General features: G+C 40.1%; 1 protein-coding gene across 2 annotated transcripts in view; it reads right to left on the bottom strand.

The window, feature by feature from the left end:
- The window catches only part of astn1 (astrotactin 1), a 343,361-nt gene that overhangs the window by 9,791 nt on the left and 318,796 nt on the right, over window positions 1-14,774 (bottom strand). For both annotated transcript variants that reach the window (XM_088014719.1, XM_088014716.1), the window contains 3 exons: window positions 12,848-12,983; window positions 8,161-8,261; window positions 3,944-4,127 (listed from right to left, as the gene is read on the bottom strand). In XM_088014719.1, the coding sequence (XP_087870845.1) occupies window positions 3,944-4,127; window positions 8,161-8,261; window positions 12,848-12,983 (421 nt within the window). The remainder of the gene's footprint in view (window positions 1-3,943; window positions 4,128-8,160; window positions 8,262-12,847; window positions 12,984-14,774) is intronic.

Here is a 14,774-nt window from a genome sequence, read left to right as displayed (position 1 = left end):
CCACGCACATTTTTTTTCTAACCAAACTAAAGGAAATAAACAGATTTTTAGATCTTACGACAAAAAAAAATAAAAATAAAAAAAATTTGGAAATCAGATAAACTTCTGTTTCCAGATAGGTCAGATCTGCAGGATGTGGTGGGGTAGTAGAGTATATAATGAGATATATATATATATATATATATATATATATATATATATATATATATATATATATATATATATATATATATATATATATATATATATATATGTTAGGAAAGAAGTTAGGAAATTGGTGTGTGTTTCATATTGTATGAGGCTAAATGTAGCTAATTTAGGAATGTAGGTCCTGTGATGTTTGCAGCAAGATGTTGCAGATCTTTTATAACCTCGTCGTGGCGAGTTTAACCTCTTCCGCCATCGGGTAGCGGCATCAGAGCCAAGGGCACAAAACGGCTAAACATCCTATTAAAGAAGGCTGATTCTGCTGTGGAGCCACAGGAGATCAGTGTGCAAAGAAGGAACCTTCATTATAATCAAGAAAATGATGGACAACCCTGAGTGTCAGTGTGTCAGATCAGAGGCTTTTTGCGGAACCGCTGTAATACAGACCACTACAGGAGATCCTTCCACAGCCATCTGCAATAACTCTTTGAAGAGGCTTGGACAACACGAGTTTAATATGGGATTAATAAAGTGTTGTTTTTTTTTATTTGAACGTCTGAATTGAATTCGCATAGCTACACTTCCAGAGTTCAAGCTGATCTCAGGATTTCTTTCTTTTTTTTTTTCAGAACAAGGCGCACATCAGTTGCGGATGCTTTAGAAGCCAGAAACATTGCATGACTAATAAATTTGCTAAAAATGCTTTTGGCAGTATTCTGGTCCTGACTCGAGTCCAAACATTTATCTGCTGCATTTGTTTTTCACAGCAGTGAAATAATGTCAGAGTCATTAAGAGACTGACACCATGGGGTGCTTGTACGCAGTGAAACTGTGAGGCTATTAACCTCTCATCTGGCCTGCCTGCTTGTTAAAAAATAACCATGTGTAGCATTAAGTCATTTCTCCCAGCGAATAGGGAAAGTCTAATGCACATTTGATGACTTGGCTGAGCTGAAACATGTTTATGCTTCCTTAGTTTGTTGTCAGGCCTTACCTTGAATGCACTCCTCCGGGGTGCTTGTATTAACATTAATCACAGCTCCCTTTAACCAAATTGTGGGGTTGTTAATCTAAGTGCATTTTAATGGAACACTTCAGAGGAAACTCCCTCTGCCACATTAACCTTTTCCAACATGGTTCCTATTAAAAAAACAAGCTTTCATTTTGGAGTGAGGGAACCCACAGAAGCAGAGAGAAACAAAGAATTAGGGGAGCTTTCTCTAATCAGATTCACCTGCCAAAGTCTGTTTATTAGTGGATTTTTATGTCCAACACATGACTCTGTTTAGGAAGCACAACGCTGCGCTTTTCACGTTCGCAGTGTTTGTTTGTGCTTTGTGAGGCTCGTCCTGCCTGGATGCTGCTTCGGTACAGAATAAAAAAACAACAAAAAAACAAAAAAAACGGTGACGTCACAGAATCTGTTTTTCCAGCCCGTTTGACAGAGCTTCCTCCTTAAACGTCAATTTGCACAAGACAGCGGTCATGAAGACGCAGAGACATCTGCACAGCGTCGAGGATCAAAACAAAGAGTCGGACGCAAGCATGGCTTTGAACGAGTTGATGTAATGGAGATCTGACCGGTCGATGGGGTATGTTTGTAATAACGCTGGAACGAATTACAGTTTGCTCTGAAAAATGAAAGGGAAATGCTTTGGTTCAGATAGGATTACCTCTGTTTTTGTTCTGTTTGGATCTTGTTCTTGATTATGAAAAAAAAAAAAAAAAAAAAATCAGATTTCCTTTTGATACACACACTGGATCTCGTGCGAGCTGATATTTAGCATTATGACACTTCTTCAAGTCCCTGATGAGTGTTCAGACGTAATGAACAAAAACAAAGTTGTGTACAAACGGGTTCCAGTAACCCTTAAACTCATTCCTGCTGTTAGGATCAGTCTTTTCTTGGCATTTTATTGAGCTACTCTCTGTTGGTCTACCAACAGAGAGTAGCTCAAAGTTGTGAGGCCAAAGAAAAAAGATCATTTTCTTTTTGTTTTTGCAAATGAGAAATCTCAAAAATGTGGCGTGCATTGGTATCCAGCCCCTTACGGTCAAAAGTCAAATCTTTCTCTGGTGTTAACAGGTTTTCCCTCCAATCATTGTCTCATCAGCTCAGCTTCCTTGGGGATGGTGTGTTCAGATATTAGTATCACGTGCAAGTCGGAAAGTTTGTTTTTGGTCTCATCTGTCAAAGCACCTTCTTCTTCTGCACATGGCTTGTGTCAAACTACAAACAAAGAATTTATTCTCGCCAGGACGACGAGGACGTCTTGATTAATTTGCGGTTGCACTCGCATTGCTTAACAACGGGGTGAGTGTGAGATATTAAACATATCGTTTTAGAACATTAAGCCCTACATTAGCCTCTCCACAACATTTATCCCTGGCTCGTCTTGTGTGTTGCTTGGTTTGTATGATGCCATTTGTCCAGGAAAGTTCTCACTCCATTTATGACTTGGGTGAGTTCGGGAAGCATTTGATTTTATTTATAGGCATCGGGGAATCGAGGTTTGAGTACAAATCCATGCAAGACTTATTTTCGTGGAAAAGAAAACTCTTAAACACCACAAGTAGTTTTTCTTCTGCTATTCTGATTTGTCATATCTCATAAAATCTCAATACAACAGTTGAAGTCGGTGATTCTAATGTGACACCACATTTTGACATTTCATTATTTAGGAGAACCTACTTCATCTATAAGCAGCACATGCCATCCAGATTACATTGGAAAGTGACCTTCAGCAGCAGAACGATGCACTTAAATTAACTTTACTGTGAGACCAAGAGCCTGGTGTTGTGCTGACCTTCCCCAGACGTCCAGAAGATGTTCTACCTGAATTGTGAGTTAGCTCAGTTAACTACTGTCAGGATAAAAACATCTAATAAATACTTGTGGGGGGTAGAGTAGTTAGACTTAGACCAGATCTGCCAACGGCAGATGTCAAATCTGAAGAAAGTTCATCAAAATCAACCCGTTGTTTAACTTCTGGAATCAGGTGATTCAGTGTTTAAGGTTTACACGGTTCTAGGATTCAATGGCTCATTACATTGTTTAAGGATTAGCGGCACTGAAACCTCACTTCAGAGCAGCACTTTCACCAAACTGATCCAACACAGACGCTTGTCAAGTTGCCACATTCTTGGCCAATCTCCTTGGTGAGTTATGCCGTTACTGTTCAAGGCATTGTTAGTGTCAACTGCACCACTCAGTGTGACAGACTCGGCTCTGTTGGTGGGAGGGCAACTCATGGATGAAAAAAAACAAAACAAGACAGATTTTTCAACTATAGTCTACCCGTTAGTACAATGGCTCAGTCTTGAGGTATTCTTCAAAAGTCTGGCTCAAGACAGATCCACACCACACTTTGTATAGTTTCTGCTCTACTCGCATATCAGCGATCAAGTTGAAGCTGATGATCAATTTACTGGTAGGAATGCAGCATGTCTGATCTGTTTTGTGCCACAGGAGTTGGGCATTTAAGAAACGTAACATGGGGGCCCCCCAATGGGCTGCCACCTTATTGTGGTGGAAAGGTTTGAGTGTCGTGATAATCCTAGAAGCTAAGTTGTCAGGGGGAGGGATGGATGGATGGGTGGATGGATGGATGGATGGATGGATGGATGGAACGAACAATGGGCTTTGTTTTTCAGTTACTTTTCCTATACACAAACAATAGCTGTCCAGCATGAAAACAAATGAAACGAATGAAACTTTAAAACCTCTTAGATTTTTGTGCAGCAGGGAAATAAAGAGAATCGTGACTCAGGAAAAAAGGTCAGAAGAGAGCAGTACCTCGGTCCCAGCTCATCCTCACACCTCCAGGTGAATTCTCCGAAGCTCTCGTAGCGCTGGTTGTAGTGGTAAAGCACGCGATGCAGTGTGGGAGCGCCCAGGTCCATGAGAGTGTTGTAGGCGGTCTGCTGCTCTTTCCCGCTTGTGTAGCCATTGAACAGATTGTAGATCTTGTCAGCAATTTCTAAAGGAACACATACAATCCAAAGTCAAAACAAATTCTTACGTACTTTGTCATCAACATGTGGGGATATCTAATCAAGACCAGAAAATGTTAGTATCAGATTGAAATTAATGAAATTAAATTATTTATTTCCTCCTAAGCGTCAAAATGAGGAGAGAAGCCATTTGGTTTCAACTGTATAAAATACATTATCTTTAACGATGTGTCGGTGGTGAGTCTCAGTATAGGCAAATGTCTATAAAGAGTTATGGAGTTTGTACGTTTTCTTTTATTAAATCAATGATGGCAGAAATAACATCAGCAAAGTTTCCCCCAGTGTACTATAAGCCTGGCGGGCCGCCAGGATTTACTTGTGCCCCCACCAGGCTTAGCGTTGCTTATTTGTTTGAAGTTTTTTTTATATGTTTAAGAATATTTAGTTAGTGTTTAGATATTACTAATGTCTTCCAATAACACATAATAAACTAGTGATATTTTCAAATTTCCTGTCAACTTTAAACAATTTTTATCTCAAAAACATGGTGGACCACTGGATGACTGCCCTACGCCCCAACCAAAGGGTTAGCAAGATTTCTGGGGGAAACCCTGCATAGGGGTTGAAAATAAAACAACTTTAGACTTGTTTCCATTTAGCCTGAAAGGAGTGGTAGAATTTGGGACTTTTGAGTAGTTTTGTAGCTCTGGGTCACTCAATATGTTGCATTTGAAGCCATGCAATATTTTAGACAGCAATCAATCAGACTCTTCAAGAAAACCCAAAGACAGGTGAAATATTTACCCTGTTTTGGTGTGCTGAGTAAAGGCCCTTCGAAATACTGAAATATTCACATACTTGTCCTACTTTCACATCCTAATCTTTTATGTCAACTTATTTTCTGAACTGCAAGACCTTTGCCATTGGCCTTGTAGCCTATTCTCAGAAATCTGTCTTTTCGTAACAGAATCTACTATGCTTCTAATTAGTTTATTTTCCTTAAAACAGTAATGAAGGCACTTTTAGACACTTAAACACTGAAAATGGACTAAGATCAATAATATTCATCCCCCATTTTTCAGACTTTGGCTGGAAACGCCACGTGTGGAAGGAAACTTGGTTTCTGATTACATGACTTTGATGTAAACTTTAAAGATTTAGTAATGTTTTGTTAAGCAGTTAATGTTAAGCATGGTTAGTAACTCCAGGGCAAAAGAAAAAAAAAAGTTTAAGTTCTGAAATAGTGTTTATTCCAGTTTGTGCTCCCTGGAGTAGCAGAGATCATTGCGAACACCCACAATTATGTTTAGTTTTCGAAAGCCTGTCTGGATTTTGTTTCTGTATTTCATTAGCGTTGCTGTGAAGCTCTTTCCTTTTCATACTCCAAGCCAACTTTTAGATCTTCAGATATGCGGCATGCTATTTTAACGTGCAACTTCCACTCAGAACACCATTTGAAAAAGCATAAATCATTGTTCAAGTTGAAGTTGGAAAGGCTTTTTGTAACTCGGACAGATTTTTGAGCTTTTCATGGCCTGTCAGGCTAGCAACTTATCCCCTCTTCTGGATGGTAATAAAGTCACCCCAGTACACTGGAAGTATTACGTTTCACACCATTTATACTTCTCCAGGCATTAAAATTAACAGCGTAAGCCCAGTAGGATCACACTTCAATGACTAGCGCATTTTTGTAATAGCTGATTAAAATCAGCAGCCGGAGCCACAAAAACATCTTCGCTATGAAGCCGTTATTGCTGCAGAGGGTCGGCAAGGATTCCAGCTCTTTAATTTCTGAGATGGGATGATATATATATATATATATATATATATATATATATATATATATATATATATATATATATATATATATATATATATATATATTTTTTTATAGTCAATATCCTCACGGAATTGCAGGATACGGTGACCATAAATAGTCCTGATCCAGAGAGGGGAAAACTATCTGCCTGTGACTTTATGACTCACTCTATGAACTCACATGACATCTACTGAGAAATAGCTCCAAACAGGCAGGAATTATTTCATCTAATAACAGAACTTTTGAGAACTATCTAGTGATTCCATTTGGTCGCTCTATTTTCATGCTCTTTACAATAAAGGGTAAAGTGCCCTGCAGAAGTGCTAATGCGCCTTAAAGTTGGACAAAATTGAGTCCCACTGCAGCTTTAAACATAAATATGTCTTACTGGACATTTATGTGATACATCAACTGAATGTAGAACATATTTGTGAGATCAGGGTTTTATATGTGTGCAATTTAATCTGTAAATAAAGCTGCCATGAGATTTGAATATAAGAGAACAACCAGTATCGGAAAAGACACACCGGGGAGGGAGGCGGTTTGAGGAGGCTTTATGCTGAAATGCAACATCACAGAGCGTCGTTCAATCATCTGTCCAAACACATAAAGAGCATAGCACAACTGCAAGATCTACCAAAACAAGGCTTCCCACTTAAACTAACCAGCTGAGTCAAATACCACCGTCATTAGAGAAGCAGCCAAGATCTCCATAGTAACACTGTAACACTGACAGCAGCCTAATTGATCCTCAGGTGGGAGGATCAATTAGGCGTTTGCTCCACAAATCTGGACTTTTTAGAAGAGCGGCAAAAAGAAACTCATAGCTGTAAGGCAGAATTAAGCGGATCCCTTTAAAGTTTGCAACAAGTGATGCAGGAGAACAGCAACCCCTGGAAGAAGGTAAGAAAGTCGGCCTTAGTGTCGGCTGTGCTGAAGAGGTTCGTTTTCCAGAAGGAAAATGAACATTGAGCTCTCAGTCGGTGGCACTGATTCTTTCACTATCCATGCTGAGGATGTGCATTATTTTATGCACAATTTTCTCACAATCACAAGAATATCACCAGATGTCCGCTTAAAAAAAAAAAATAATAATCACTACTACAGGAAACTTTCTACTTTCACTTTTGGAAGAGCTTGCTAATTGCTACTTCCTCTACATTCAAAGCCTTGGTGAAAAGAAAACGACCTGTTCAAACTGTGCTACAAAAAGAAAAAGCGGGCGGAGAAAATCAGTAACTCAAAGACAAATGGACATCATTTGTCTTCATTCGCCCATGACCCTGCAGAAGAACAAAGTGTTTAATTTGCCAGGGGACCACATTTGAAACTGCATTGTGAAAGCAAGCGTCAGCATTTTGAACAACAAAAATAATTGCACCAAGATCGTCTTACCAAGCTGCGAGCGGGATTCTTGATACGTCTATGACACAACAAAAAGCAACAGAGTGCTCACTCAGAGCCGCATGAAATGTAAAAAAAAATTTCCATGGCTGAGATCTTGATATTTTTGTTTACCGAAGAATTCTGTGGCGAGATTGATTAGTTTTGTTACATATATAGACTTTTGACTCATCAAAAAAAAAGAAACCTTTAAGATGTCCATTGGAGCCTCTTTGAACCGTATTCTGATGTTACAATGACTCAGTAAAAGGCCAGACCTCTGTGAAATTGAGAACATTTGCAAGACTTGAAAACTGATGAATCCAAATTGTCTGAGCTAGATTTATTTTTTAAGTAAAAAAAAATACAAAAAAACTTTTTCCTACGTGTGCAATGCTGGTAAATTCATGCCCCAAATATCTTTTGCATCTTTACCTGCAGTAGACCTTAATATTTTACAGCATTACCTTCAGTAAACAATTGTTCTATGAAGTATTGACTCAGGTGGGATTGAAGACAAATACATATTTAACACTGCCTGAGATTTATACTGTAAAAGGTGTGAAAACCATAAAGTCCTTTCCTTCCACTTTACAACCACAGGCTACTTTTTTGCTTCATCATGTAAAATTAAGATAAGGTAAATAAAATATTGTCGTTTCGAGTCAAAATGTGAAAAAAACCTCAGAGGTGTGAATACTTTTATAAGGTACTGGATATTCTGAATACACAGACCCTAACTCTAAGTTTGACACACTGTAAGAAAAAAAAAAAAATCTTAATTGCACGATTATTCACATGAAAAACAAATTCGCCTCAGCGAGCTGGTTGTCAACCCATTCGGCCTCATTTCTCACCCTGCGCTTTGACATCATCCACAGTCGGACACGGAGTCTTGATGGTGACCTCACTCGGACTGGACCGCCGTCCTGTGTTGTCTACAGCCCACAGACGGAACCTGAAGACCATACAAACAAACAAATGGGTTCACGGAGATACGGAAGTACTCGTGCAGTCAGCTGCTTTGCTTCGTGGGTTTGGACGTCTTCTACAGAACAAACTCTGTGTGACGGGATTTACAGTGTAGAGTTCTCTTGTTCTTTTCATTTTATTCTGTTAACAACAACAACAACATAGTTTCGAGAGCAACAAACTGACAGACAGTGCCAGCTGGTAGTCTAATAAGAGCCACATTTTCGAGGATAGCAGCCTGTATGGTTCCGACGCAGCTTGCTTGTTCACTGGAGCGCCCTCACTGTAGCGTTTTCTGATTGAATATCGCCACCTTGTGGTAAAAACAAAACTTGCTCAATAGAAGACTGAAAACAAACAAAACCCCAACATATTTCTTCTTTAAATTTGACTGATTAAACATCCGTCCAACAAAGACAGAGGAAATTCTCTTGAAGCTTTCAGCTTTCATAAAAGTATCGGCATATTTCTCTTCACGTCATCATTTTGTCGAACCAGAGGCACCATATGGTTTCAAGCTTTTTTTTTCCAGGTTCCGTTTGTATAAGAAATATAGAGTCTGCAGCAGCCTGAGGGGGATAAGAGTACTAGTCCTGGAGAGATGAATGAGCTGTCAGCCAGGATAAAAAGAGCAGGATACTTGCGGATGTTGAAAATAAAAGAGCATGTGTAGCGGCTAATTCAGCCCATATACATCCAAACCGTGTGCTCTGCCTGTTGGCCTCTGGCCCCTTTTCTTTGAATTACTTTTCATGTTCAAAATGTTTCTCTCCGTGTTCCACCTTTACGCTCCCCCCCCACGCCCCCCTGTTTTCTGTTGTAACCCCAAAGTTTGATTTAAGGTTTTTTGGCTAAACCTTTTACCCCCTTTTTCTATTCCCCAGTGTGTCTTGCTCCCCTTTGCTGCAGTGTGTGTGGCTTCCTTTCTGGCAAGGATTGTGTGAGATAAGTGTGAACATGCTTGAGCGAGAATCCAAGTATCCGGTCTTGATCACGGCATCACATGTTAAAGCTTTTTTTTTTACTCTGCTGACAAACATATGTAGGAAGAATAAAGAGCCATTATAGAAAAAAAAGAAAAATAGTAGTTTTCAGAATTTTTTCCTCAAGCTCCCCTTTCTTGTACTTTTATTATCTTGTTAAATACCAAAAATAAAGTTTACGCTAACATATCCTACATCGCAATGAATGTAACATTTCAGATGCAAATCTTCGTTTATTACATAGTGGATTGCGCTGAGAACAAAACAACATAAAAATGATCAATATAAATCTGAATTATTATCTCAATAATGGTCTAGATTTAGAATCATATTCAAAAGTAAAAGTGGAAAAATCACATCACCAGCTGATTCAGTGTCAATGGAAATTCCTCAAGTCAGAATGGGTCTCGGTAGCGTGTGTGGCCTTTATGACTCCCCTACAACAACTGGACGCGGTCCTGATGAGGCAGCGGACAGAGTGGAGTTGTTGGATGGAAGAAAACATCATGTCCCAGATGCACTCTGCTGGGTTCATGTCTGGGGGAATGAGCAGGCCACTCTACAGCACCAATGCCTTTATCATGCAGGAAACTGCTGACACAATTCAGCCAAATGAAACCCAGCATTGTCCTGCAGCAGAAGGAATCCACGGCTCACTCCGCTACATTATGGGTCTCACAAAGAGGTCTGAGGATCTCATCCTGGTACCTAATGTCAGTCGGGGCATCTCTGGCTAGCAGGTGGAGGGCCCTCCAAAGAAAAGCCTCCCCCCACACCGTTACTGACCCACTGCCAAACCAGTCATGCTGAAGGATGCTGCAGGCAGCATAACGTTCTCCACGGCGTCTCCAGACTGTCACGTCTGTCACATGAGCTCAGTGTGAACCTGCTCTCGTCCGTGAAGAGAAAGAGCCACCAGTGGTGAGTTGGCCAGTCTTGGGGTTCTCTGACAAATGCGAGTCGTTCTGCACAGTGTTGGCTTGTAAGCACAGGCCCCGCTCATTGACACAGGGCCGTCGCGCCACCCTGGCGGAGTCTGTTTCTGACTATCTGAGCAGAAACGCGCACATTAGTGGCCTGCTGGAGGTCATATTGCAGGGCTCTGGCAGTGCTCCCCCTGTTCCTCCTTGGACAAAGAAAGAAGCGGTGGTCCTGCTGGGTTGTTCCCCTCCTACTGCGGCCTCTGCATCTCCTGGTACACTGGCCTGTCTGCTGGTGTCTCCGTGCTCAGGACCCTGTGCTGACTGACACAGCAAACCTTGTTACAACTTACAATGATGTGTAATGTTGGATGAGTCGGAGAGTAGCGGTAACATGCAAGATGTCAGCCAGAAATGATGAGGACAGAGAAATGGTCTGGGTTCACCACCTGTAATGCATGTTTGAGGAATCCTTTGATTTTCCCTGGCAGCCATTCAGGGGTGCCTAAACACTTGCACTCACAAAAGGCCACCTACTTTCAAAAAGAAAAAAAAACATCTACTTCCCAGTGCAATGCTCCGAAGAAAGGTTGTAAACAACATAATGGAGAAGCATTGCTGTGATGATGATGTCAGAAAAAGCAGGAGCTTCTGAAAAAGACAGAGGTCCAATTTCAAAGCATCAAATTTCAAAGAGAAATATAACAAAGCAGTCAAACTGCTGCAGTTAATGAGTCAGTATTTTTGAATCTTATAACTTCTTCACATACAAATGGCCTTTTTCTGCAAGCTTTAGTGAGTCATCGTCTCTACAGTCAAAGTGTAGGCTGATCTACGGAGGGCATTAAAGAAGCTGCTTTCAGCCAGAGTGGTGACACAACATGCTTTTTCTGGCAAGTTTCATGAGAGACGTTAAAGTTTCCTAGAAATGACGTGTCATAACTTAGCACTTTTTAGGGATATTCAGTGGTGCTACATTGAATTAGAGCCTCCTCTGCAACTGTTGATAAAGGTGTGTTAAAACTTAGACAAATTCAGCTTCTAAAGCAGATTCATTATCTCACTCAAGTTTCACCTCCTATCTAATCAAATGTTATTTTTATAAATATAACAACTCAGTTTATTTTGTCACCCACACAATAACCACAATGGGATGGAAGGGAATGAAAAGGTTCAAAGGTCACTGCAGTCAGGAGGGGCAACATTAGGTCACCAAGTCTGCACCACAACCTTTAAATGGTATTTCCATCTCCTTCTGCATGTCATGTAAAAACCTTTTCTGTCCTACCATTACAAACGTAAAGATGGAACAAATATGGAAGTGCACCTTATGCTTATTTTTGAGCATGAGGAAGAAAATGTGATGACGTGGTTGTGTTTCTCCTCTGAGACGAACCTTATTGGACAGCTTTAGCCTCAATAATTATTTGAAATGCTGCATTAATATCTACTGAGCTAACCAAACCCTGGGAAGGCTTAACGGGGTAATGATAAAAACAAAGTGATCGAGTCAAGACAAAACGATGGTTTACCGGATATAAAGTCAATCTCTCTTCCCGGGTTATTATCTCAGACCTAAACTCCATAAAGAAACCATGTAGGATAAACTATAGAGATGAAAGTATAAAAGCAGATCCAGGACTCATGGTGATCTGGAGAGATCGTGGAAGCGAGAACAGCCAATAAATTGCCTCTCTCAAATCTCGTAAAACGTTATGGAAGACCAAGCGATGTCTTATTGGCTTAAGGAGGATGCTAACAATTGTGGGACCAGTGATTTTTAGAGGAAAACGTTTTAAATGTTAGACTGCTTTCCTGTGTTTCATGTGTTCCTGTGCCAACATAGCTGAGTCAAATGGCTGAATTGCCTTCTCAGCATGTCATCAAGTTTTCCAAAGTCCATTTACTTCAAGTGTGCTGAAACAGGGAATGATCTGAAACATGCGAGACAGCATGCCTTGAGGACTAACTGAGGACTCCACTGGCACTGAGAGAATACTTCAGGCAACGATCTGCTTTTATTTCCATTTTTCAGAGTTATGTTGTCATAATGCAGTTAAAGACGCTTCGCAATGACAGTGGATATATGGAGTCACCTGGATTTGTTTCAATATTAGCCTGCCTCGGACAAAATTCAATCTTCTTTATGTTTCTCATGTGGACCAGTTCAAAAGTTGATCTAAATTTTATGCTGTTAATTAAGATGAGAACTTTGCTCTTTTTTTAAATAAATGATACTTCTTAAAAAGCAAACACTTTTCAAAACTCCCTCTTTTACATTTTCCACATGTTAAAGAAACCAAGCTGGTAAATAAGGCAAAGTGAAAGCATTTAAATATCTGTACTTCCTTTCTTACTCAAAGCTAAAATTAGTGGCAAACACAGAGAAACAAGCTCATTTATTGGACTGGCTAAAGCTAACGTCTGTCTGCTAAAGCAATTTTGGACTCAAACGTTTTTTTTATTAGCAAATGAAATGGTTTTTGCAGTCCTTATGGGTTCATATCGACAGCAAATAATGGCAATAAAGACAACAGTAAGGCCTGATTAACTTCACCAGAGAGCATTTGTGGACTGCACCTTAAGCTTCCATCAGTGGCAATTTATGACACCTTGGAAAAGCAAGTGTGTACCTTTCTTCACGTGTTGAGCACCGAGTGTCAACTCACATGTATGTTGCGTCAGGTTCCAGGCAGCGAATGATCAGACTGATGGAGGAAGACAGCAGGTTTGGGATGTCCCCCAGCATCACACATGGAGACCTGGCCCCAGACAGGATGTCGTCGACGAAGCTCAAGAGGGTTTCTGCAGAACAGAGAATGGATGGGTTAATGCATTTTTTTTGGAAAGACCGCTGCTTTGGAAAGACTGTGGTTTAGCACCTTTTGCTGCAACATGAACAAACGATGTTGTGAAAAGCTTTGTTTTTTTATCTGCTCTGATTCTACTTTTTGTGGCGAGTCAGTGTTTCAGATCATACAAAAGACGGTTTAATTTACTACGGAAAACATTCAAATCAACCCGTCTATGAGACAAAGTTATTTCCTCCTCCTCCCCCAACTCTTAGTAGTTCAGCTATGTTGGATTTTTATGGTCCAGGTTTAAACGCTAAAAAACTTGTTCATGTTCAGGCAGAATCATAGTTATAGTCATAGTTAAAGATACGGTAAAGACAGGGGAACCATGCTTTGATATTGGTAATTAAACAGGAAAGGCATTCTTCTCAATCTAAATCCTTTCATTTTCTGTCAAAAATGTTTATGTATGACAAACATGTCATATACCAAGTGAACAAATAAAGAATATAAATACTCTGTAGATTTTGCAACCTCAATATTATGACAAAAGCACACAAAAATGAGTGTTATATAAGCCCTTCAGGCACAGTGTGTACCGGTATGGCATATTCTTGGAAAGCTGTTTCACTGTGTAAAGGCGCAGATGACCAAAGTGGCTGACTTTGATTTATTTTACGAGGGGAGGAGTGTCCACCGTTAGTGACGGCTTCCTTCAAAAGAACTCAGGCCTGCAGTACGTGGAGACTTTATGGACCAAATAACCCGATCCAGGCACGGCCATTGTAAATCTGAGATCTGCAACGAGCATCCCAGAAAAAAAAAAAACACACACAAAAGGAACATGGTGTTGAGGATCTCTCTTTATTGGGTTTAACTCATGCCTCCCATTCACACACTTTCACTTTATTGTTGCACACTGGTGTCCAAGCAGATGGTGGACCCCACTTCCAATGACCCATTCAGGAGTTAAAAATAAAAACTCTGCTTCTGCTATTGCTACTACTCCTGTAATCATGTAACTACGTGTGTGGGGGGGGGGGGAATATAAAAACATTTAAATATTTTACTGAAAGTTTCTGCCATTTATTTCTATATCCAGACATGTTCAACCCGATCGTTGCAGTCGCTGCATTCTAGCGCTAATGTGTTTTTAAATGCTCCATTTCTCCTAAAACCTCACCCTCCGCTCTGAATGCTACGCAATTAACAAAAAAGGCAGTTTCACGCTCCGCAGATGCTCCCCAACTTTAGATTTAAAATGTCGTGGCTCCGTTACCAACATTCATCTGCGACGTTTAATCTCAAAAGCACAGCTGAACTTTACTTACACTCCGTCCAGCGCTGTGTAGCCGTATAACGGCCACTGCTGCAACCAAATACCTTTCCTGCAGATCTGTTATAGAACTGTCCTGCAAAACGTTGTTTCCCTGCACGCTTAACATAAGAGCTTTCCCACACTGTTCAGCCACCGAGGCAGGGGGAGTGCTACAGAGCTCAGCTCTTCCTGTGCTCTCGTTTACTAGGACTTGAATATCTGTTATTTACAAATTAAAACACTACCTCACTCTGCATACCTGTTTATATTCCACCTTGTAAATAAGTGCATAAATCGTTTTAATCCTCAAATTTTCTCTAATTAATTGGCATTTATTTATTTATTTTAATGTTTTAGACACTAAATAATATGAAATATTTCTTATTTATAATTATTTACTTTTGTATATTCTATGCAATTTATTTTTCTCACTGGATTTCCCTGTCAGTCAAACGTTTGAGTCATTTTATTCCGTTGTGTGAC

The sequence above is a fragment of the Poecilia mexicana genome, unplaced genomic scaffold (genome assembly GCF_051168715.1).
Source record: "Poecilia mexicana isolate PSO_F unplaced genomic scaffold, ASM5116871v1 scaffold_17, whole genome shotgun sequence".
In the NCBI taxonomy this organism is placed as follows: domain Eukaryota; kingdom Metazoa; phylum Chordata; class Actinopteri; order Cyprinodontiformes; family Poeciliidae; genus Poecilia; species Poecilia mexicana.
Note: the sequence above shows the minus strand (reverse complement) of the source record. Positions and strands in the feature narration are given on the sequence as shown.